Source organism: Rhinopithecus bieti, unplaced genomic scaffold (assembly GCF_001698545.2).
Source record: "Rhinopithecus bieti isolate Rb0 unplaced genomic scaffold, ASM169854v2 scaffold_2574, whole genome shotgun sequence".
NCBI lineage: Eukaryota > Metazoa > Chordata > Mammalia > Primates > Cercopithecidae > Rhinopithecus > Rhinopithecus bieti.
In genome coordinates, this window is record NW_016804493.1 from 6,378,455 (window position 1) to 6,404,629 (window position 26,175).

Genomic DNA, 26,175 nt, shown 5'->3' on the forward strand with positions numbered 1-26,175 from the left:
GTCCCAGTTACTTGGGAGGCTGAGGCAGGAGAATCGCTTGAACCCGGGAAGCAGAGGCTGCAGTGAGCCAAGATTGTGTCACTCCACTCCATAGCCTGAGGAACAGAGTAAGACTCCGTCTCAAAAAAAAAAAAAAAAAAAAAAAGAAGTAGAGCAATACACATTGAAATGGAAGGTGTTGATGTTGATGATATTTTAAGTGGAAGAAAGGAGGTTCCAGAAATGAATATATAGTATGAGCTCTTTTTTGTGAAGAGTATGTCTATGCATGTATAGAAAGAGACTGTTAGAATATATACCACACTGTTACCAGTAGTTATATTAGGGTGGGAAAACGGGATTCTGGAGACTTTTCAATTTCATATACTTTTATATAGGTAAAATTTGGTTTTACTATGAGTAGGTATTTTAAAAAATAACTAGTTCTTATTGAAAAATATCAGAGGCTGGGCGCAGTGGCTCACACCTGTGCTTTGGGTGGGTGAGGCAGGAAGATCACTTGAGCCCAGGAGTTTGAGATCAGCCTGGGAAGCATAGCGAGAGCCTGTTTCTACAAAAAAATTAAAAAAATTAGCTGAGTGTATGTAGCAGCACACGCCTGTAGTCCTAGCTACCCAGGAGGCTGAGGCAGGAGTCCTTGGTAGGAGTTTAAGGCTGTAAGGAGCTACGATCATACCACTGCACTCTAGCCTGGAAGACACAGTGAGATCCCATCTCTAAAAAAGTTTTTTGAAAAGAAAATATCAGAATAAAAGAGGATATCGCTGAAGTTACAGATGTTTAACAAAAAAGAATATAGTATAAGAATTTAGATAATTTTACCACAATTTAAAAACTAGATAAAATAGACATGTCTATAAACAAATATAACCTATAAAAACAGACTCCACTTTGGGAGCCCGAGGCGGGCGGATCACCTGAGATTAGGAGTTCAAGACCAGCCTGACCAACATGGAGAAACCCTGTCTCTACTAAAAATACAAAATCAGCCGGGTGTGGTGGCGCATGCCTGTGATCCCAGCTACTCGGGAGGCTAAGGCAGGAGAACTGCTTGAATCCAGGAGGTGGACGGGGAGGCTGTGGTGAGCCGAGATCGCGCCATTGTACTCCAGCCTGGGCAACAAGAGCAAAACCCCGTCTTGGAAAAAAAAAAAAAAATCACACCCAAGAACATATAGAAAACCACTTAGTTCTATTAATATAACCATTAGAGAAATGTAATCAATAGTAAAAAAAAAATCCTTAAAGAAATTCCAGGTTCATAAATCTTTACTTGTAAGTTATACCAGACAATCAAGGATGAAAGAATTCTAGTATTCCACAAATTCTTTCAGAGAAAAGACCAAGAGGGAACCCGCTCCAACCAGCATAAAGTTAATACCAAAATCCAACAATAAGAGGAGAAAGAAAAATTGGATGCCAGTCTTTCTCCTGAACATAGTGAATTTTAGAAGATGGTTGGGTACAAAGTCATTATACAAAATAAATGAATTGTAGCCAGGCATGGTGGCTCCCAAATCCCAGCACTTTGGGAGGCTGAGGCAGGAGGACCACTTGAGGCCAGGAGTTTGAGACCACCCTGGCCAAAATGGTGAAACCCTATCTCTACTAAAAATATAAAAATAGCCACGTGTGGTGGCACACATCTGTAATCCCAGCTACTCAGGAGGTTGAGGCAGGAGAATCGCTTGAACCCGGGAGGTGGAGGTTGTAGTGAGCCTGATCATGCCACTGCACTTCAGCCTGGGTGACAAAGTGAGATTCTGTCACAAACAAACGAACCCAAAATAAGTGAATTGTAAAAGATGATGGGGTATAAAATCAATATACAAAAATCAATTATATTTCCATATGCTTACAACAAATAATGAAAATTTAAAAAGATACTATTTGTAATAGCATCAAAGTATATAAAACCTAGAAATAAGCCTAACAAGAGATGAATGAAGTCTCTACATAAAAAAACAAAAAAAATGCTATTGAGAGAAATTAAAAAAGACTTAAACAAGTAGAGATTTGCTCGTGGATTGGAAATCTCAATATTGTAAAGATATGAATTCTCCTTCTAATACACAGGCCCAAGATGGTCCTCAATAATCTCCACCTCTGGGGATTCCCAGCCTCGTGCAGTCTTCTCCCACATGATACCAGGGGCTGACCTGTGTGACCATCGGCATATGGCAGAAAAGATGGCATGTCACTTCTGAGATTAAATGATGAAAGACTGTGGCTTCTTTTTTTTTTTTTTTTTTTTTTTGAGACAGCCTTGCTCTGTCACCCAGGCTGGAGTTCAGTGTTGCCATCTCTGCTCCCTGTAATCTCTGCTTCCCAGGTTCAAGCAATTCACTTGCCTCACCCTCCTGAGTAGCTGGGACTACAGGCACACGCCACAATGCCCGGCTAATTTTTGTATTTTTAGTAGAGATGGGGTTTCACTATGTTGGCCAGGCTGGTCTCGAACTCTTGACCTTGTGATCAGCCTCCCTCGGCCTCCCAGTGCTGGGATTACAGGTGTGAGCCACCGCGCCCAGCCTGTGGCTTCTATTCTTGTGCACTCTTTCTCTTAGATCTCTCATCCTAGGGGAAGTGAGCGAGCTGCCATGTTGAAAGCAGCTCTAGGTAGAGACCTACATGGTGAGGAACTGAAGCCTCCAGCCAACAGCTGGCAGGGAGGTAAGGCCTTTCCAGCAACCACATGAGCGAGTTTGGAGACAGAAAATCCAGCCCCAGTCATGCCTCGAGATGACTAGCGTCCTGGCTGACAACCTGATTCCAGCCTCCTGAGAAACCCTGAGCCCAAACCACCTGGCCAAGGTGCTGCTCTTGAATCTTGATCCTCAGAAACTGTGCAGACAGTAAATGTTTGTTGTTTTAAGTTGCTAAGTTTTGGTTAATTTGTTACAGATCAACAAATAACTAATATATTCTCAAAATAATCTATAGATTCAATGTAATCCCAATCAAAATCCCAACAGGTTATTTTTCTTTTCTTTTTATATTTTATTAAGGAAATTGACAAGCTGATTTCAAAATTGATACGGAAATGTAAAGGGCTAAGATACTCTGGCAAACAACAATATAAGAGGTTACTAAGTCTCAACATAAAGCTGGAATAATTGCTTGCTTTACCAGACATCAAAGCTTATTCTAAGTGGGTAGTAATTAGGATGCGCTGATATTGGCACAAATTCAGTAATTAGATCATGATGATATCACAGAAAAGCTAGAACAGACCCGTGCATAGATGAACTTGATTTATTTCATAAATGGCCCTGCAGAGCCGTGGGGGAAAAGATGGCCTTTTAAGTAAAAACAGTATGAGCCAATTTATATCCATTTGGAAAAAAAGAAAACTTGACTTCTGTTCACATGTGAAAAGCAATTTCAGGCTTTAGGCAAGATGATTGCAGCAGCATAGTTGGGTATCTCCCCAAATCTCCCCATAAAATGCACAGATCTACTAGGTTAACAGCAGCAAGAACACATGGCCACGATTTATAACAAAACTCAGTGAAAAGGTAACCCCTCAAATCCCAAAATACGAGTGGGTAGGACCAAATTACCAACAGCTAGCAGATGGATGCAGTATCAGCCACTATAGGGGAAAAGCAGAAGGAAGGTAAAAGAGCATCAGTCCTGAGAGCCCAAGAACCCAGAGTCGCCTCTGAATTGGGGGCTCTCATGCAACCCGGAAAACTTTTTTTCCCTTGACATTGCATGAACAGGCAAAACCTGGAAAACCCGATAGGACAATTTGACAATAGCAGCCTAAGCTAGAGGAATAATTTTGGGCTCCAGTTTATGGTTAATCGCAAAAACTGTTGCGATAAGATTGGACAATATGGGGCAGTATAGGCCATTTGAATACACAAAATCAAGTGACTGAAGCTCCTTCCTAAGATAAAACTCCTGCACTGAGAGAAATCTATGAAAGTACAATCTATTTGACCATAACAGAGACACTAGGGGTAAAGGAAAGACAGAGTTCAGAAAAAAGTGGGGATGAGAGCAGAGAAAATAAATCTTAAAAGCATAAGGCTGTATTTGAAAAAAAAAAAATCAACATTTTGCAGTTACAACAGAGGAGAAAGCCTTAGATACACAGGTTACCCTCTCCTTCCAAGAGTGTGGAAAAACCTAACATGAGCAATGGAAAAGGAGGATGGTAGAATTATCCACAAAGTTATCATCTTAAAAAAGTGAATGTGAGCAGAGAAACAATGAAGACAAGACGGGAAGAGATATCTACAAAACAGAAGAGAAAAAGAGAACAGAACAGCCCAGATAATGAGAAAGCACATGGGGGAATATAAACTTGACTATGTCAGCATATTAAATGCAAATAATATAAATAACTCCAGTGAAAAGTAAAGATTGCTGGGATGGATTAAAAAAACAAATCTGACTGGACGTGGTGGCTCACGCCTGTAACTCTTGGGCTCAAGCAATCCACCCGCCTCAGCACTTTGGGAGGCTGAGGTGGGTGCATTGCTTGAGCCCGGGAGTTTGAGATGAGCCTACAAAAAAATATAAAAATTAGCCGGGCATGGTGACACGCACCTATAGTCCTAGCTACTTGGGAGGCTTAGGTGGGAGGATCACCTGTGCCTGGGGAGGTTGAAGCTACAGTGAGCTGTGATCACACTACTGCACTCCAGCCTGGGTGTCAGAGTGAGACCCTATCTCAACCCCCTCTCCACCCCTCACCTCTCATCTATATACTGTTTATAAAAGACACATTTAAATTATAAGGGCACAGAAAGGTTGAAAGTATAATTAGAACATACACTATGCAAATACTAACCAGAAGAAAGTTGTATTAATAGCAGACAAAATGATCTTCAAGGCAAAATCATTAGTAGAGACAAAGAGGATCACTTCGTAATGAAAAGAGTTTCAAGTTACCAGAAAATACTATCATTTTACTTAACCAAAACATAGCTTCAAAGTATATGAAGCAAAACATGACAAACTACAAGAAGAAACAAACAGATCCACAATCATAGTGATATACTTTAATGTACTCTCTTAACTGATTAAAAAAAAAAGCAGACAAAAATATCAGTAAGAATATTGGCAACTGAACCCGACTGGGCGTGGTGGTTCACGCCTGTAATTCTGGTAGCACTTTGGGAGGCTGAGGAGGGCAGATCATGTGAGGTAAGGAGTTTCTGACAAGCCTGGCCAACATGGCAAAACCCCATCTGTATTAAAAATATAAAAATTAGCAGGCTGTAGTGGTGTGCGCCTGTAATCCCAGCTACTCGGAAGGCTGAGGCAGGAGCATTGCTTGAACCTGGGAGGCAGAGGCTGCAGTGAGCTGATACCGCGCCACTGCACTCCAGCTGACTGAGTGAGACTCTGTCTCAAAAAATAAACCTCAAAATGGCAAATGCATTCCTTTAAAAAAATAGACAGAGGATCAAAAAACATAAACAAAAACAACCACCTCACAAAACCACACACTGGGCCATAAAAACAAGTCTAAACACATTTTAGAGAACTGAAATAATATAGAATATGTTCTCAGATCACAAAGTAATTTTAAAATAACTAGAAAATCCACGTTTTGAAATTAAGAAACTCTTCTAATAACCATTAGTTAAAAAAGTATTAATCACAAAAATTAGAATCTTTTTGAACTGAATAAAAAAACACTACAATCACAATTTGTATAACTGCTAAAGCAGTACTTACATATTTATAATCTTAAATGTATAGATTGGAAAATCAGGAAGACTAGAAGTCAAAGCACTAAGCATTCATCTTAGAAATTAGATGAGCCCCCAGCATCCCAAAGGAAGCAGAAGGAAGGAAATAATAAAGACAAAAGCAGAAATCAAGTAACCAGAAAGCAACCATACGATAGAGTCACAATGGAGCCAAAAGATGCATTTTGGAAAGAAACCTCTGGTAAGACTAATCAAGAAACAGAGAGAGAAGGCACAATAACCAACATTAGAAATGAAAAAGCGACATCACATTAAAAAGGTAATATGATATTAAGAATTTTACACCAACATTTTAATATATGGATGAAATGAACATGGTCTTATTACTGACTCAAGTAGAAACAGAAAATCTAAGTAGTCCAATAACCCATTAAAGGAATTGAATAGTAGTAGACAAATAAGTAGTAGACAATCTCCCCCACCTCCACACATAGAAAAACCAGCCAGGCCTAGGCGGTTTCATCCATGAGTTCAAGAAAGACATAATTTCAATCTTTTATAAACTCACAGAATCCAGAAAGTGAGAAAATGCCTGACTCTATATAGCTTGCAAAACTTTGATACGCAAACTGGACAGAGACAGTATGAGAGAGCAAAACGGTGGTCTAAGCTCACTCACGAACACAGATGCATATCTCCTATACATAATATTACCCAACTGAAATCAATCTGTTTGTAAAAAGGGAAATTAAGTCCATGAGGAGTTAGCAGTTGACCAGATTAGTAAATCTTAAAAAAAACCTGACAATACCAAGGGTTGGTGAAGATGTTGAACATCAGGAACTCTCATCACTGATTGGCAATTACCTACTAAAGTGATAGCTATGCACACTCTATGACCAGTGGTTCTACTCCTAGGCATACACTGTGGAACAAAGTATGCCTATGCGCATTGGGAGGATACATGTACCAGGACATCCATGGCCACATTTTTCAGGATAACTAGACATTGAAACCAACACAAATGACCAGCCACTGAAGAATGAATATCTAAGTTGTGGTCTAGTCACACAATGGGATATTCCACAGCAGCAAAGACATATGAACCTCGGCTGCGTGCAACAACATGGATGGCTGTCACAATCACAATATTGAGCAAAAGAAAGAAGACATTACAGAAAGCATATGCTGTGATTTCTCTCACAGAAAGTTCAAAAACAGGCAAATCTAAACTGTATTGCTCAAAAACAACAACAGACAAAGATCACAAAATAAGAATACTGGTAACTCTGAGGGGTGAGAGAGGGAGGGTGTTGTGATTGCAGAGGGGCACATGGCTGAAGGAGGTTTCTGGGGCAATTTTATAATTCTTGGCCTGGGTATGAAACAGATATTTATTTCAGTTATTTGTTTGAAACACACGTTTTAATACATTACAGGTATATATATATTTTATAGACTTTTTGGTATAGATTTTATAGTTCACAATGAAAAAGATCAAAATAAAATGAAGGGCATGGAGACTTGCTCTGAAGAACAAAATGGATTGTAGATTCTGCAGAGGAAGCGAGTCGGCTGGGGCTGGAGTGAGGGGAACTCGTCAGGTGGGTTGAAGGTGGAGAAACAGAAGAGATTTGATAGAATCCGGACAGTGAGAGTTTGCAGTGATAACCAGATAAAAAGACTCCAAAGAAAGTTAATCTCCCCACTAGTTCACAATTCTATAATTCCATCCATGGCCTCCTAACCACTGTCAGTTTTCTTGTGCTCCTTCCTGAAGTAGTACGTGTGTGTGCGCACATGCTATTACGTACCTTGTTTTCCTTTTCACACCTATCTGTACTACTTTTATTTTATTTTATTTTGAGATAGAGTCTTGCTCTGTTGCCCAGGCTATAGTGCAGTGGCGCGATCTCACCTCACTGCAACCTCCGCCTCCTGGGTTCAAGCAATTCTTCTGCCTCAGCCTCCCGAGTAGCTGGGATTACAGGCGTCCACCACCATGCCGGGCTAATGTTTGTATTTTTAGTAGAGATGTGGTTTCACCATGTTCGCCAGGCTAGTCTCAAACTCCTGACCTCAAGCGATCTGCCCTCCCTGGCCTCCCAAAGTGGCGGGATAATAGGCGTGAGTCACCGCGCCTGGACTCTTTACTACTTTTATAATTATCAAAAAACAAGAAAAATAGTTTTAGCTGGAACAAAGCAAACAAACAAATCATAGAGACAAGGTTCATAGGAGAGAATTCCGAACTCTATGCCCAAGCTCCTATGAGGACTTTAGCAACAAGGAAAGGAACATGAGGGTGATTGTCCCATCCCCTGCCTTCCTGACCACTGCCAGGGCCAGCCCACCCTCTGGGGATGCAGAGTGTGAATCCAGAGGTCTCGTGGGTGGAAGCCACTGTCACAGCTCTCAGGGAGCCCCTGACAGCCAAGGGGCCGTACCTCGGAGTTGGGAGGCACCACAAACTGGGACGGCAGGGCGATGTCGGGCATCCGGCATTCCGTGGAGAAGGTCACCGAGTAGGGCAGAGGGTTCTCCAACTTGATGGAGGCTGATGCAACTTGCCGGACGGGGGTCACCATCTCGATGGTTTTGATGATGCCTGAAGGGATGACCCTGAAACTCACATTGTAGTACAAGAACTCATTTGTCACCTCGTTTCGGAAGATCACCTGTATTCACGGGGAGAGAGGGAGGAAACAGGGAAGAGCAGGGGTGAGCCAGGGTCCTCTGCACATTTTCAGGGGCTTCTTCTCTTTGTTAGCATTGTTTGGCATGTGAAGCACGGGTACCAGGCTGACAGGACCCTCGCAGCCTACCCGGATCCCTGCCAGACTTTCTAGTTAGGGATTCCAGTCCGGCTCCTCCCAGAGGAGAGATTATTAAATAGCCTGGGCTTGCGTTACAAGAGGCTAGAGTAGGATTGTCCAATGCCAGCACTTTCCTGGTGGGGACAGCTGGCTGGCTCTGGAAAACAAGCGAGACCTCTGAGGTAAGTTTCAATGGGCTTTCTTTCTTTTTTTTTTTTTGAGAGGGAGTCTTATTCTGTTGCCCAGGCTGGAGTGCAATGGCATGACTCAGCTCACTGCAACCCCCACCTTCCGGGTTCAAGCAATTCTCCTGCATCAGCCTCCCAAGTAGCTGGGATTACAGGCGCCTGCCTGGCTAATTTTTGCAGTTTTAGTAGAGACGGGGTTTCATCATGTTGGTCGGGCTGGTCCTGAACTCTTGACCTCAAGTGATCTGTCCATGTTGACCTCCCAAAGTGCTGGGATTATAGGTGTGAGCCACTGTGCCTGACCACAATGGGCTTTCTTCCTATTCCTGTTGCTGCTGGGATAGTTTAAAAACAACAATAGCATCTAACACTTAATTAATGATTACTGTGTGCCAGGCAATAAATAGAAATGCTTACTTAGTTAATTCACACAATTCGTAGGCACTGTTATTATGCCACTTCACCTTTATTTTATTTTATTTTTTTATTTTTTAAAGATGAGGGAACTGAGGCTTAGCAAGTATCTTGCCCAAGGTCACACGTAAAGAAAAGTCAGGACCAAGATTTGAACCCAGGTTAGACTGACTCTAGAGCTCACACTTGTAACAACACTATACTGTTCCTTCACCCTGCAACGGACTTCTTGTGCTGCTCACCTTTTTAAGTTCTTTTCCCTGGTGACTGATAATGTTCAGCATCTTCTCTGTTTTTATTGGTCATTCACATAGCTACTTTTAGGCAATAGGGTCTATTCAAGTGGTTTGTCCTTTCTAACACATTGGGTTGTTTATCTTATTATTATTAGGTGTTAATAGTTCTTTATATAGTCTGGCTTTTTAAACTTCTTTGTGTCTTGAAGAGCTTCTAACACTCCCTGTCTTTTAATTGGAGTGTTTAGTGTTTTACATTTAAAGTGATTTTTTTTTTTTTTTTTTTGGATGGAGTCTCACTCTGTCACGCAGACTGGAGTGCAGTGGCGTGATCTCGGCTCACTGCGAGCTCCGCCTCCCAGGTTCACATCATTCTCCTGCCTCAGCCTCCTGAGTAGTTGGGACTACAGGCACCCACCATCGCGCCTGGCTAATTTTTCGATGTTTTTAGTAGAGACCGGGTTTCACCGTGGTCTCGATCTCCTGACCTCGTGATCTGCTCGCCTCGGCCTCCCAAAGTACTGGGATTACAGGCATGAGCCACTGCGCCTGGCCTAAAGTGATTGTTTATATGTTTGACCCGAAGTCTGCTTCCCTGCTAGTTATTTTCCACATATCCCTTTTATTTTTCATTTTTCTGTTGTTACTTTCCTGCTTTCTTTTGGATTGATATATAATCTTTTGGAATATATTTTATTTTCTATACTGGCTTCTTAGTCATATTTTAAAACTTTTTTTTTTTAATTGAGATGGAGTCTCACTCTGTCACCTAGGTTGGAGTGCAGTGGTACGATCTCAGCTCACTGCAACCTCCACCTCCTGGGTTCAAGTGACTTTCCAGCCTCAGCCTCCCAAGTAGCTGGGATTACAGGCATGTGCCACCACGCCCGACTAATTTTTGTATTTTTAGTAGAGACGGGGTTTCACCATGTTGGCCAGGTGGGTCTTGAACTCCTGACCTCAGGTGATCTGCCCGCTTCAGCCTCCCAAAGTACTGGGATTACAGGTGTGAGCCACTGCGCCTGGCCTTTAAAACAATGTTTAATGGTTGTTCCAGAGCTAAAAATGAATCCTTATCAACATTTATTAAATGTTAATATTTTATCACTTCCCACTTGACAATGGATGCTTTCTGGTCCCTACCTCACACTTAATAATAACCTTGCTTTAGCATCACTTCATTTGCCTGTCCACTCCATCTTTTGTGCTTTTGTTGTCATACCTTTTATTTCTACATACATAAGAACATCTACCTTAGAATGTTATTATATGTGTTATAAACTGTCAGTTGTCTTTTAAGAAATCGAAGAAAAAACCCTCCAAATATATATTTTGTATTTCCCTGGGTATTGACCATTTCTAGAGCTCCTCTTTTCTTCTTGCAGACTGAAGTTCCCATCTGGTATCATTTCCCTTCAGACTGAAGAAGATCTATTAACATGTTGTGCAGTAATGTAAATCTGCTGATAATGAATGCTCTCAGGTTCTTTTATATGAAAATGTCTATTTCACTCTCAGTTTTAAAGGACATTTTCAGTGGATAAAGAATTTTAGATGAACTGTTTCCTTTTCTTTCAGCACTTTACAGATAGCTTGCATTATTTCCTAGGTGAAGCCAGAACTCTAGGACAGCCATTGTTATCGCTGTCCCTCTCTCTGTAATATGTATTTTTTCCCCCGACTGCTTTAAGCTTTTCTCTTTATCGTTGTTTTTTGGCAGTTTGAAAATGAAACGATGCCTGATGTGTATAGGCATAGTTTTCTTTTATTTTCCTGCTTGAAGTTTTCCAAATTTCTTGGATCTATAGTTTTTTTTTTTTTAATCCAATTAGGAAAATGTCAGTAATTATTTTTTCAAATACAGCCACACCTCCATTGATTGCACTTCACTTTATTGTACATTGCAGATACTGCATTTTTAAAAATAAATTGAAGGTTTGTGACAACCCTATGCTGAACAAGTCTATTAGCAGCATTTTTCCAACAACATGTGCTCACTTTGTATCTCTGTGTCATATTTTGGTAATTCATATTTGAACATTTTCCATTATTTTTATTTTTCATAAAGATGGAGTCTGGCTGTGTTTCCCAGGCTGGTCTTGAACTCCTGACTTCAAGCAATTCTCCTGTCTTGGTCTCTCAAAGTGTTGGGATTATGGGCATGAACCACCTTGCCTGGTTGTTTCATTATTTTGATATCTGTTATGATGATCTGTGATCAGTGATTTTGGATGTTGATATAGCTTGGCTTTGTGTCCCCACCCAAATCTCATCTTCAATTGTAAACCCCACATGTCAAGGGAGAGACCTGGTGGGAGGTGATTGGATCATGGGGGTGATTTCCCCCATGCTGTTCTCATGATAGTGAGTGAGTTCTCAGGAGATCTGATGGTTTTATAAGGGCTCTTCCCATTTGCTCACCACTGTCTCTCTCCTGCCACCATGTGAGATGTGCCTCTCTTCCCCTTTTGTCATGATTGTAAGTCTCCTGAGGCCTCCCCAGTCCTGTGGAACTGTGAGTTAATTAAACCTCTTTTCTTTAGAAATTACCCAGTCTTGGGTATGCTTTATAGCAGTGTGAAAACGGACTAATACAGATGTTACTATTGTAATTATTTTGGGTTGCTATGAACTGTGCCATACAAGATGGTGAATTTAATCAGTAAATGTTGTGTGTGTTTTGATTGCTCCACTGCCTGCCGATTCCCTCATCTCTATCCCTCTCCTCGGGCCTCCCTATTCCTTGAGACACAACAACATTGAAATTAGGCAAATTAATAACCCTATAATGGCATGTAAGTTAAAATGAAAGGAAGCATCACATGGCTCTCACTTTAAGTCGAAATCTAGAAATGATTAAGCTTAGTGAGGAAGACATGTCAAAACCTGAGATAGGCAGAAAGCTAGGCCTCTTGCACCATACATTTAGCCAAATTAAGAATGCAAAGGAAAACTTCTTAAAAGAAATTAAAAAAGCTACTCCAGTGAACTCACAAATAATAATAATTATATAATAAGAATTATTGCTGATATGGATAAAGCTTTAGTGGTCTGGATAGAAAATCAAATGAGCTATAGCATTCCCTTAAGCCAAAGCCTAATCCAGAACAAGGATCTAACTCTCTTGAATTCTATGAATGCTGAAGAAGTAAGGAAACTGCAGAAGAAAAGTTTGAAGCCAGCAGATGTTGGTTCATAACGTTTAAGTAAAGAAGCTGTCTCCATAACATAAAAATATAAGGTGAAGCATCAGGTGCTGAGTAGATGCTGCAGTAAGTTATCCAAAAGATCTAGCTAAGATAATTGTTAAAGGTAGCTACACAAACAACAGATTTTCAATGCAGATAAACCAGCTTTCTATTGGAAGAAGATGTCATTTAGGACTTTCATAGCTAGAGAAGAGAAATCAATGCCTGGCTTCAAAGTTTCAAAGGACAGGCTGGCTCTTGTTCAGGGATAGTGCACCTGGTGACTTTCAGTTGGTGCCAATGCTAAATCTACTCTGCCTATGCTCTAGAAATGGAACAACAAATCCTGGATGACAGCACATCTGATTTCTGATTACAGTGTGGCTTACTGAATATTTTAAGCCCACTGTTGAGACCTACTGCTCAGAAAATAGATTCCTTGCCGGGCGCGGTGGCTCAAGCCTGTAATCCCAGCACTTTGGGAGGCCGAGACGGGCGGATCACGAGGTCAGGAGATCGAGACCATCCTGGCTAACACAGTGAAACCCTGTTTCTACTAAAAAATACAAAAAACTAGCCGGGTGAGGTGGCAGGCACCTGTAGTCCCAGCTACTCGGGAGGCTGAGGCAGGAGAATGGCGTGAACCCAGGAGGTGGAGCTTGCAGTGAGCTGAGATCTGGCCACTGCGCTCCAGCCTGGGTGACACAGTGAGACTCCGTCTCAAAACAAACAAACAAAAAAAGAAAATAGATTCCTTTCAAAATATTACTTCTCTTTGATAATGCACCTGGACACCCAGGAGCTCTGACGGAATTGTACAGGAGATGAATGTTGTTTTCATGCCTGCTAACACAACATCTATTTTGCAGCCCATAGATGAAGGAGTCATTTTGACTTTCAAGTCTTGTTATTTAAGAAATACATTTCATAGGGTAATAGTTGCCATAGATAATGATTCTTCTGATGGGTCTGGGCAAGGTAAACTGAAAACCTTCTGGAAAGGATTTGCCATTCTAGATCCCATTAAGAACATCTGTGATTCACTGGGGAAGGTCAAACCCTCACCTATGCCTAGGAATTCAAGACTTCAGTAACTTGAAAAGTAGAGGAAGTAACTGTAGATGTAGTAGAAATAGCAAGAGAACTAGAATTAGAGGTGGAGCTTGAAGATATGACTGAATTGCTACAATCTCATTATAAAACTTGAATGAATGTTGAGTTGCTTCTTATGGATGAGCAAAGGAAGTGATTTCTCAAGATGGGATTTACTCATGGCGAAGATGCCATGAACATTGTTGAAATGACAACAAAGGATTTAGAATATTCATAAACTTAATTGATAAAGCAGCAGTAGGATTTGAGAGGACTGACTCCGATTTTGAAAGAAGTTATATTGTGGGTAAAATGCTTTCAAACAGCATCACATGTTACAGAGTAATTTTTCATGAAAGGAAGAGTTAATTTATATGGCAAATTTCATTGTTGTCTAATTTTAGGAAATTGCCACAGTCACCCCCACCTTCAGTAATCACCACCCTGATCAGTCAGCAGTCATCAACATCGAAATTAGGCAAGACCCTCCATCAGCATAAAGATTATGATTCACTGAAGGCTCAGATGATCACTAGGATTTATTTAGCAAAGAAGTAATTTATAATTCAGGTATATACATTACTTTTAAAGACCTAATGTTATTGTACACTTAATAGACTACAGTATAGTGTAAACATAACTTTTATAAGTACCAGGAAACAAAAAAAAAAATTGTGACTCACTTTACTGTAATATTAGCTTTGTCATGGTGGCCTGGAACTGAACCCACAGTATTTCTGAGTTATGTCTGTAATTTAATTTTCTGCCTCGTTCACATTCTCTATCATTTTCGTCTTCCCAGAGAATGTTACGTTATGTTTAGAACAGTTGCTGTGAAGTCTTTGCCTGCTAAATCCAACATCTGACCCATCCTGGAGTCAGTTTCCATTGACTGCTTTTTATTCTTGACTATGGATATCATTTTTCTCCTTCTCCACAGGTCTAGTAATTTTTGTTTGTGTACTGACAATGCTGATGATCATTGTAGAGATTCTGGATTCTGTTGTCTTCCTTTTAACAGTGTTGATTTTGTTCTAAGAGGTAGCTGAATCACTGACTTAAATTTGTGTGGGTTTGGTTTTGTGCTTTGTTAGAGCACATCTGTGTAAAGCTCAAGGTATTTATCAGGACCTTCTGACTTGCTGGGATGCAATCTCCAGATTTTGTCCTCCCTGTAGAACTTGTATGTGCTCAGTTTTAGGCTTTTTTAAAGGGCTAACAAAGAGAAGGCCTTATGAATGGCCCTTTCTCCTAAGCCTTTCTTCTGGCTTTTCTAGTATTTTAGCGGGGTTTTCAGGATTTTAATGAGGTATTAATGCAATCTGTTTCCTCTTGCTGGGCCAGACTTCCAATGTTCCCCAGCACTGATTAACACATAGTATTGCTATTCCTTTATCAACCAAATAGCAGCTGTTCCCTAGTAAATCTCATGTTGTCTCACCCTGCACATGTGTAGTCCAACTCTTAGCCAAGGATAGTGAGGGTTCGAACCCCCATGCTGTCTTCTGACCTGTCCTCTTTACTCATGCACTGGTCCTTTCTCTCTGGTGTCCTACCCTGTAGAGACCAGCCTTTTTGACTGCCCTAAACTCTTGATTTCTGCCTCCTCAGCTCTTTGGGGGCTGCTGTGCTTTGCGTGGACGCTAGCTCACTGAACTGTAGTCAGGAAATTGTCCTTAGGCAGAGAACCAGGATAATCGTGGGGATTCATGTTATGAGTTTTCCTTCCCTTTGGAGGACTGCAGTATTATGCTGCCTGTTGTTCAATGCCTGAGAAAAGTTGCCTCAGAGATTTGGTTGAGTTTTATGTGTTTTTTTTTTTTTATAGTGGGAGGAGTATAAAATGGATTATTATAATCATTATAACCAGAAGCAGAAATGCTTTCTATTCTTTAAAAAATGTTATCATTTTTAATTTCAATATGTATTACTGTAAGGAGACTGGTGATCTGGGTTCACTCTGTCATTTTTACTCCAAAGTCTTTTCACTTCTATTTTGATACATATCTTTACTTATTTTTTGTTTACATCTACAGTTTATGAATATCCCTATTCTCTTCCTACTCTTCTCTCTGAATGAGAAAACTTCTCTTATTTCCCCCATTCAATTCCTCCAGAATGAGGAAATGTTTCTCATTGCCTTATTTTATTCTTCCCCTTGCTATTTCCTATGTTCAGGTCATATGAAATATTTATGTTAGATTGTCTTTCAACAATTATTTAAAATTACCTATCAATTTAATTTTGATTCTTTGCTTATTATATCCTTGTACTTTCCTCTTTGAGTCACTTTTTTTTTTTTTTTTTTTGAGACAAGGTCTCACTGTTGCCCAGAATGGAGTGCAGTGATGTGATCTTGGCTCACTGCAACCTCTGCCTCCCGGGTTCAAGCAATTCTCCTGCCTCAGCCTCTTGAGTAGCTGGGACTACAGGCATGTATCACCATGTAGGCTGAGCCAATTTTTGTATTTTTAGTAGAGATGGGGTTTCACTATGTTGGCTAGGCTGGTCTTGAACTCCTAACCTCAAGTGATCCATCCACCTCAGCCTCCCAAAGTGTTGGAATTACAGGCGTGAGCCACTGCACATGGTTCACTTACTTATTTTTAAAGCTTTGTTAATTCAAAAACTTTTAATTTTGTATTTATTTTCAGATGGAGTTTGTACATATGGGTGGTTTACTTTTTTTTTTTTTTTTTTTGAGACATAGTTTTGTTCTGTTGCCCAGGTGGAGTGTAGTGGTGTCATCTCGGCTCACTGCAACCTCAATCTCCTGGGCTCAATCAGTCCTCCTACCTCAGCCTCCTGAGTAGCTGGGACTATAGGCATGTGCCAGCCCACCTTGGCCTCCCAAAGTGTTGGGATTACAGGTGTGAGCCACTGTGCCTGGCCCTAGGTCAGTTACTTTGAGTCCTTGTATGTCCAAGTTTTGGGGTCATAAGAGTTTTGTCTGGAAAAAGAGTTCTAGATTGACAATCATTCTCACTCAGACATTTGGATAGCTTATTCCATTATATTCTTGTATTTAGTGTTGCCACAAGAAGTCTCATGTTACCATGATTATTAGTTCCTTTTATTTCCTCTAGAATCATCTAGGACTTTCTCTTTCATCCCGGTTTTCTGAAACTTTGCTCTAATGTATTTAGATGTGAGTATTTTTACATTCATCCTGTTTGGCAACTTGATGGACCCGTTCGATTAGAAGACTTGATCTTCTTAAAAAGCCCTGGAAATATTTCTTCAGTTATTTTGTTGAAAATTTTCTTCCCTCTAGTATCTTGTTTCTCTTTCAGGTGCTCCTGTTACATATATTAGAACTTTTTGGTTTATACATTGTCTCATACTTCCTTTCATTCTTTTTTTGAAACAGCTTTTTTGAGATATAACCCACATACCAACAAACCCTCATTTAAAGTGTTCTATTTGGTGGTTTGTAATATATTCACAAGGCAGCATAGCCATCACCACAATAAACTTTAGAACATTTTCATAATCCCTAAAACCCTATAACCATTAAGTCACTCCCCTTTACCCCAACCCATCCCCTCCAGCCCTCAGTACCACGAATCGACTTTCTATTTCTGTAGATTTGCTTATTCTTCAAATTTCATCTACCTGGAGTCACACAATATGTGAATGGCTTCTTTCACCTACATTTCAAAGCATACATTCACTTACATATCAAATCACACATTCACTTACATTTCAAATCATACATTCACTTATATTTCAAATCATACATTCACTTACATTTCAAATCATATATTCACTTACATTTCAAATCATACATTCACTTACATTTCAAATCATATATTTGCTACTGGTTTCTTTCACTTAGCATAACGTTTTATAGCAGGTATCAATATTTTATTTCCATTTCTTTTTATTGCCAAATTCCACTCTATTTATACACTTACCAGTTCATGAAAATTTGGGTTGTCTCTACTTTTTGGCTCTTATAAATAATGCTGCTATGAATATTTGTGTATAGATTTTTGTGTGCACATATGTTTTCATTTCTCTAGGGTATTACCTAGGAGTTAAATTGGTGAATCATATGGTAACTCTGTGTTTAACCATTTGAGGAAGCGCCAGACTCTTTTCCAGGGCAGCCGCACCATGTTATACTTCCACCAGCAGTTTATGAGGGTCCCAGTTTCTCCACATCCTTGCTGGTGCTTGTTATTATTTCATTTTGTTCCATTTCTTTGTCCTCAACGGCTAGTAATATCTGGTGATATTACTCAGTTCCATCTTCTAAGTTATTAGTAATCCCCATTATAAAGTCCATCCCTCCTGTATGGTTTTCTAAATATTCTATTTTTCATTTCTAGAGCCTCTAATTGATTCTTTGTCACAATAGCTTATCCTTATTTCATGGGAATGATTTTCTCCCTTTGGGGATATAAATAATATCCACTTAAAGTTTTCTGTTTGCTTTAATAACTCATTCTTTTCAGAGGTTCTGATTTATTGAGTAGGTGTTTCCATTTTATGGTAACTTTTTTTAGATGTTTCATGATTTCTTGATTTTGAGGTTCTCTTAAAATCTTGTCTGTCTGTGAATGCTGATCTGATTAGATGTGATTGGAGCAGCCTACTCAGTTATTGTAGAAAAGGAGATCTCACACTGCTGAATGCATCTTGCCAGTATCTCTCTCTCTCTCTCTCTCTCCGTGTGTGTGTGTGTGTGTGTGTGTGTGTGTGTTCCTACTTTCTTTTTTTTTGTTTTTGTTTTTTAACTTTAAAATGTTTCCCTTGGTGATTCCATCCCACATCATAGCTCCAAATACTACCTACAAATGAAAAATTCCCAAATGTTATCTTCAATCCTGGCCTCTCCCATGAGCTACAGACCCACACACGCTCCTTTTCTTCAAAACACTTACCTCATTTTGTAATTATACACCCATAGTGCAATTATTTGAGTAATGTCCATCTCTCTCCACTAGACTCTGTGTTCTGTGAGAACAGAGATTGTGCCTATTCAGGTCACTGACGTGTTACCAGCAATCAGTATAGTACACGGCATATGTGCTCCATAGATACTCGTTAAACCACTGAATGGATGAGGTGAAACAACTCATGAATGAGAGACCCTGTGATGTCTTGGAGCAGTGAGCATGGGTGGCCATCTTTACTTGCTAACACCAGGATCAAACTCAGGGTCAAACCTCCTGAGTTCCAGGGTGGTGCCTTTGCCATGTAGATACCTTTGCAGTGTACATTCCCTCCTTGTGGGAAAAGAAGTTCAGCTTGTAGTCTTTCTTAGAGCCAGATAGTACATCAATGTAATCAAGGCCCTTCATAGTGATGCTTAGGTCCGGTTTCTCTGGTTTCAGTATTTCCACGATGACCCGGAATCTGGGGCAGCATAGGAGAAGACAAGACGGGAGACGAAATGAGATCATTAACCCAAAGGAAAGAAGGAAAAGTGCCAGCTGTCCTCTTGATTTTATGGGTAGTGCATGGGTCCAGGGTTCTAGTCTTTACCCTGTCACTAACAATAATGGGAACTGCCATTTACTGGCCACCTATTATGTGCCAGGGACTAAGTGGCCTGTGTGTTACAGGCATTAATCCTTGCAGTATCCATAGGAGGTATTAATACATATCACTATCATCTCCGTGTCACTAAATAGAAGCCAAGAGAAGGAAGATAAGAGAAAGAAGATAAGATGCTCCAAGAGAAGGAAGATAAGATGACTGGTTACTGGCAGAACCAGGATTCAAATTTAGGTCAGGCCTTTACCCACTATGCTAAGGAGGAAGCCTTCAGTACACTGTGCCTCGTCTCCCAGTTCCTTCTCTATCAAAGAAGGGGACCGTGCTTGTTGGCCTTGAGCTCTCCTGGTGCCTGATTTCCACTCTGCTCCTCCTGCAAGGACAAGATCCAAGGACTTGCTTCTCTGGCCAGTGGCTTAGGTGATAAGACAGAACACTCAGTAATAACAGTGATGATTATCATTATGATAAAAACAGCTAACATTTGTCGAAAGCTTATTTTGTGTCAGGCATTGTTCTAGGAGACTTACAAGTAACTAACAGCACAGAAAAAGAATCTCGCTAGAGGCTTAGTGTTCAGGAAATGGCTGGTCACATCAGGGAACTCTGTCTCTGACTCCTCGAGCCCCTCAACATCCTCTAGAGGCCCTAAGTAGGGGAAGGACCAGGCTAGATGGTGAAAGTCCTCCTTCCATCTCCCCACCCAGACCCCTAACCCCATCCCCTTACCTCTGGGGCTTGTTCAGCCAGTTGGTGATCAGCAGAAGTTCAGTGTAGGGGGTCTTACATGGCACTTCACGGTAGATACTGGCTACAGCTTTGGGGAGCTCAGAAGTCCCATGCAGAGCATACAGCCAGCCAGTCCCATCCGGGAGGGGGAAGAAGAGGGTGCCCTAAGGAGAAGAAGGATGTGATCAGAATGACACACAGCGTTCTTTATTAGGTACCTATCAGGCATGTAGAGACCCAGGATTAATGGAGGATAATGGAGGCCCTGGAAAGAAACATAATACTTTGGAAGGCATCTTGGTGATATATTTCAGGAGACAGAAAAATGTTCATATGTATCTGAGCCAGGAATCCCATCCCAGAGAGCTTATTGAAGAAAAATCCCTCCAAAGAAAAAAGTTATGTGTACATATAAGAACCAGTTATAATGTTGATGAAAATTTGTAGATAAACATTCAACAAATGGAAATGTAAAACAAATTGTGGAACTTTCATTCAGTGAAATATTTGGCAGTTATTAAAAATAATTATCACAAAGACCACATAGTTAAATAGAAAACTGCTAGTGCTATACTGTAAAGTGAAAACAAATTGAATGTATAATTTGGTATGTGATGATGACAGATATGGCTGTATCTGAATAAGGATTGGTAGTGAAGATAGAAGAAAAAAGTTCATTTTTTAATAGGGTGGAAGATTATGGCCACTTTTCTTTTTTTCATTTTGTTACAGTCACCATTGTGTTATTTATGCAATTAAGTGAAACATTAATTACTTGATGCTTGGTCTGGACTCCATTTCAGAACCAAGCCCCTGACTCTACGAGAATCCCCTCTACAAAAAAAAAAAAAAAAAAAAGGAAGCCAAAGCTTGATAATCTGCACAATTCCTCACTATTCCAACATAATCTAGATGCTCCCCATCTAACATCCTCTGAGCGCTCAGCTTCCAAAATGTCTTTTTTTTTGAGACAGAGTCTCACTCTGTTGCCCAGGCTAGAGTGCAGTGGTGTGATCTTGACTCACTGCAACCTCTGCCTCCCGGGTTCAAGCAATTCTCCTGCCTCAGCCTTCCAAGTAGCTGGGATTACAGTTGTATGCCACCATGCCTGGCTAATTTTTGTATTTTTAGTAGAGACGGGGTTTCCCCATGTTGGCCAGGCTGGTCTTGAACTCCTGACCTCAGGCGATCCACCCTCCTCAGCCTCCCAAAGTGCTGGGATTACAGGCATGAGACACCGTGCCTGGCCCCAACGTGTCTTTTAACCTCATTCACACAGTACCACCTTCAACTATGCCAGGAAACCAATGGGGGTCAGGGGACCTCAGCCTACCTGGTGCTTGCGGTTTTCCAAGTTCATGGTGCGGGGCCTGTAGGTAATCTCGTAGGGCTTGTTTTGCTGGTGGGCCTCCAGGGTGATGAACTCAGGCCCCTCCCAGTGCTCACCCTCAAAGATGGGGTGCAGATTCCAGGTCTGGTTGGTGCGGTTTGACAGCAGAATGGTCTGCGTGTGCTTGGAGCGCACCTGGCATGTGAAATTCACCACCTGGAAGAAAGCAGGCACCTCATCTTCCATGGCACTTCCCCCTGGTCTGTCTCCAGGGCCAGAGGTACAGAATGTGCGCTGGGGAAGACTGACTTTAATAGTGCTTCCCATCATGAGTTTCAATGGGTCCGTTTCTTTTTCTTTCATTCACTCAACACCTACTTACAGGTACCTTCTATGTGCTAGGCACTGTTCTTGGTGGTGGAGATGTAGCAATGAACGAAATAACAAACATCTCTGCCCTTGAGCTGAGATTCCAGTGCGGGGAGACAGACACACAAGTGGAATGCAGAGCGTGCAGGATAGAAATAAGTGCCAAGGGAAAGACAAAGCAGAGGGGGTGCCAGATTGGGAGTGGGTTGGAGTTTTTACACAGTGTGATCAGGAAGGGCCTAACTGAGCATATGTATTTGATTAAAGACCAAGAAGGATGAAGCAGGGGAGACCTGGGGAAGGGCCTGAGTCAGCCTGAGTGTAACTGGCAAAGGAAATACCAGTTACAAAGCTCCTGGTTTTGATAAAAGGCAAGGAGGCCAATGTGGCAAATGTGAAGTGAGTGGGGGGAGATAAAGTGACGGGACAGCACACAGGGCCTTGGAGTTGTGGTAGAGACTTTTTTTTTAATTGAAAAAAGAGGACTTATGAGTGTTTTGAGTAGAGTGACCTGATCTGATCTATGCTCTAACAGAATGGCTCTAGATGCTTAGAAGTGACAGAGGAAGACAGATTAACTAGAAGACACTTGCAATAGGCCAGGTGGGGATCGACAGTGGCTTGGGTGGCACTGGTAGCACTGGGGATGGTAGAAAGTGGGTATATTCCGGTTGTACATGGAAGAGCCAATAACATATACTGTTGTATGGTATCTTGGGTGCAAGTGGAAAAAGGTTCAAGAATGACACCCAAGTTTTTAGTCTGAGCAATGAGCAGAATGGAGATGCTCTTTACTGATGTGGGGTTGACTGTGGCAGGAGCAGGTTTCAGGGAGAGATCAGGAGCTCAGGTTTCATATGTGTTAAATTTGACATGCCTATTAGTCAAGCAGGAAGTAGAATTTACAAATCTGGGGTTCAAGGGAAGAGCCCAGGCTGGAGATAAAGATTTGGGAGTTATCAGTATAGCAATTTCATTGTTGTCGTTACTGTTGTTGTTTTGTAGAGGTGGGGTCTCACTATGTTGCCCAGGCTGGTCGTGAACTCCTGGGCTCAAGCGATCCTCCTGCCTCGGCCTCCCAAAGTGCTGGGATTACAGGCATGAGCTACTGTGTCCAGCCTAACAGTGTTTTTTTTAAGGCCAAGAAACTGGCTGAAATCAACAAGAAATGATTGTATGTAGAAGAAAGAAGGAATCTAAGGACTAGTTCTTGACTGACAAACTCCAATGTTAAAAGAATCAGAAGGCCAGGCTTGGTGGCTCATGCCTGTAATCCCAGCACTTTGGGAGGCCAAGGTGAGTGGATCGCCTGAGGTCAGGAGTTTGAGACCAACCTGGCCAACATGGCGAAACCCTGTCTCTACTAAGAATACCAAAATTAGCTAGGTGTGGTGGTGGGGGCCCATAATTCCAGCTACTTAGGAGCTGAGGCAGGAGAATCGCTTGAGCCCGGGAGGCAGAGGTTGCAGTGAGCCGAGATCATGCCACTGCACTCCAGCGCAGGCGACAGAGTGAGACTCTGTCTCAGAAAAACAAAAAACAAAAAACAAACAGAAGATGAGAAGGAGAAGCCGGTGAGTAGGAAGAAACCCAGGAGAGAGTGGTGTGCTGGAGCCAAGTGAAGGAAGTGTTTGCAGGAGGAGGAACGGGTTTATGGTGTCAAATGCTCCCCATAGTTCAAGAAAGAACTGGCCATTTAATTTAACAATGTGAACAGTGTGGTATTGGCATAAAGATGGTCAAATAGATCAATGGATGAGAACAGAACCCACATATATATGATCAATTGATTGTCATTTACAATCAATGACAAAGGTGCCAAGGCAATTCAGTAGAGAAAAGAGTCTTTCAACAAGTGGTACTGGAACAATTGGATATCCATGTACAAAATTTCTTTTGATCCATATCTCGCACTATATACAGAAATTAACTCTGAATAGACTGAAGACCTAAACACAACATTTACGTTCGGAGTATACAAAGAGCTCTCGAAACTTTAATAAGAAGACCAATGACCTAATTAAAAATAAACAGAAGATTTGAACAGACACTTCAACTAAGATAATACAGGGCTGGCAAATAAGTGCTAGAAAAGTTGCTTAACATCATTAGTCATTAGGAAAATAAAGCCTCCACGAGAGACCCTACATACCAATTAGCATAGCTGAAATTAAAAAAACTGACTATCAACTATTGACAAGGATGTGAAGTAAGTGGAGATGTCAGACATTGCTGGTGGCATTGCAAAAGGACACAACTACTTTGGAAAACAGTTTGGCAGTTTCTTACCGAGGTAAACATATGCCTACCACATGACCCAGCCATTCCACAACCGGGTCTTTATCCAAGAGAAATGAAAGCATATGTTCCTGCTGAGACTTATAAATACAAGTTCATAGCATACTGTATGATTCCACTCATATAACATTATTTTACAAAATTACAGACAGGGAGATTGGGTGTCATTTCTCCCATAAGCAGTGTTGCCAGGTAACACAGCTGACGGTTCAGTTAGGTTTCCAGTAACAAGGCTAGCAGAGGGATATACCAAGGCCTTTTTTTTAAAAAAACCACAGAAAAGGAGAAAGGTGTTAATGTTTACTCATAGATCTTGGAATTTGACCTAGCCAGTGATGTCAAAGCAGGCTTCCTTGATAATGTAATGCTTCAGATGAGAGCTGAAGAATGGAAAGGAATAAACCAAATGAAGAGGGGAGAATGAATATTCCAGCAGTGGAAATGATGTATTCGCAGGCCTCGTGGAGGGAGGGGGCAGGCCTGCATGTTTGAAGGAGGCCCGGCTGAGTTCACTTGCTGGGGTCACTCCTGCCACGGGGCCACCCCGGGCAGCACCTACTAACCTCTTTTATTGCAGGTGGTCCCACGCAGACTCCAGACAGGGTTAGGCTCAGAGGACTGCCTCCCTGGATGAAGCAGAGAATGTTTTTACAAAGGCTCTCCTTTCCCACCTCGGTGGGATGGTAGGTCACTTCGAAAGAAACCTCCATGCCTGAGGTAATATAGCCTTCTTCTGGGCTAATGGAGAAATGAGGCTCAAATTTTTTGACGTCCCATTTAAACCTTTTCCAAGACAAAAGAAGACAAGAAAGAGAGTTTATGGATGTTGTAAGGGTGTCCTCAATGCTACTGAGAACAAGAAACTCTGCCTGGCCTGTGAGGTTCACCTCCCTTGAGTCTATCCTAGGACCTAGGAGGATAAATACCTGCCGGACAGAGCAGAAGCACTGGGGAAGGTGGGCCAAGGTCACTCCCTGGGTAGGTAGACTTCACTCCCTTGCAGAGCTGAGCCAAGGGCAGGAAGTGGCTGCATCTTACTATCCACGAGTGACACATCGGGGAACGTAGGTATCAACACGCATACACATGTGTCATGTACGTAAGGTCACACAGCTAGGAAGTGGCTGGGCTAGAACAGAAACCCTTCTGGGACTGTGGCCTTAACTGTCCCCTGCACTGCCTCTTGGTTCAGATCCTGGATGGTGGCGACAATCCCTTCCTGTGAGAGTTGCCTCTGTTCTGGGTGGCACTGGTATCCCATGGCCCTGTGTGGTCCTCCCTCTGTGGTTGGGCACTCGCTTATCTGTGAAATGCGTTGGTAGCAGTCTTGGTCTCATAGAACCGTAGTTGGATTATGATGTGTGTCATGTCAAGGCATGAAACAGGCATTGAGAAAATATCTTCTGTTATCTCAATTGTAGTAATCATAGTAGCAGCAATCACCCCAGTGAGGCCACTGCTGTCACATCTTGAGGGAAGCAGGGGGATGTAGAAGGGAGAGGACAGAAGTAAAAAGCGACTGCTCTTGCAGAACAAGTCCAGGGCAGGTATAGGGACAGGGGCCTCTGCTGCAGCCTTAGGGTGGGAGGCACTGCTCCCCTACCTTGCACCCATGTCGCCTGTGTTCAACATGAGGATGCGACGCGTGGCTTGTGTCTGATACACCACAGGTCCGAAGGGAATATGTTCCTGGTCCAGCGAGATCTCCAGGGCCTGGCAGCAGCCGCTAAGGAGGAAGAGGGGGCGCAGGAGCCCCATGCATTCCATGAACACTTCCTCAGAGAAAGGAGGGACACGCTTCTTCGGGGCAAAGCTGACTTCCAGTTTGCAGACTTCTCTGGGCTTCAGTGTGATGTTGTGGAAGGGCACCAAGGTGAGGACCTGAATAAAACAGCACCCAGAGTCAGCAGCTGAGGGTGGGAGGTCCCTAAGGCCTTGGATCCCAGAGGTCTTGCTGCTGGAATTGAAACAGGGGTCAGATCTCACTCCTGCTCTCCCATCAGCTGTATATGCTTTGGTAAATTACTTAAACTTTCTCTGACTTACTCTATGTTGAAGATTAGTATCATTTCCCTTTCCTGACCCTTTCCTATTTTGTGCATTTCCTTCTTTCTTCCTCCTCCCTGATAAAGGAAATAGTAATGGGAAATAAGAAACACTTAGAGCTCTGGCATTTCTCAAGGAGTGTTCCCTGCATCAGTTTCCCTGTGTGGTTGTTAAAATGCAGATTCTGGCTGGGTGCCATGGCTCACGCCTCTAATCCCAGCACTTTGGGAGGCCGAGGTGGGTGGATCACTTAGGTCAGGAGTTCAACAACAGCCTGGCCAACATGGCGAAA

The 26,175-nt window shown here is 41.8% G+C and overlaps 1 protein-coding gene across 1 annotated transcript in view; it reads right to left on the minus strand.

The window, feature by feature from the left end:
• Window positions 1–26,175, minus strand: part of HYDIN (HYDIN axonemal central pair apparatus protein) — a 442,332-nt gene that overhangs the window by 3,295 nt on the left and 412,862 nt on the right. Inside the window, exons 79-84 of the mRNA XM_017868754.1 lie at window positions 25,441–25,718; window positions 24,401–24,620; window positions 21,174–21,386; window positions 19,841–20,004; window positions 18,820–18,970; window positions 8,120–8,350 (exon numbers count right to left, since the gene is read on the minus strand). Of these exons, the coding sequence (XP_017724243.1) occupies window positions 8,120–8,350; window positions 18,820–18,970; window positions 19,841–20,004; window positions 21,174–21,386; window positions 24,401–24,620; window positions 25,441–25,718 (1,257 nt within the window). The remainder of the gene's footprint in view (window positions 1–8,119; window positions 8,351–18,819; window positions 18,971–19,840; window positions 20,005–21,173; window positions 21,387–24,400; window positions 24,621–25,440; window positions 25,719–26,175) is intronic.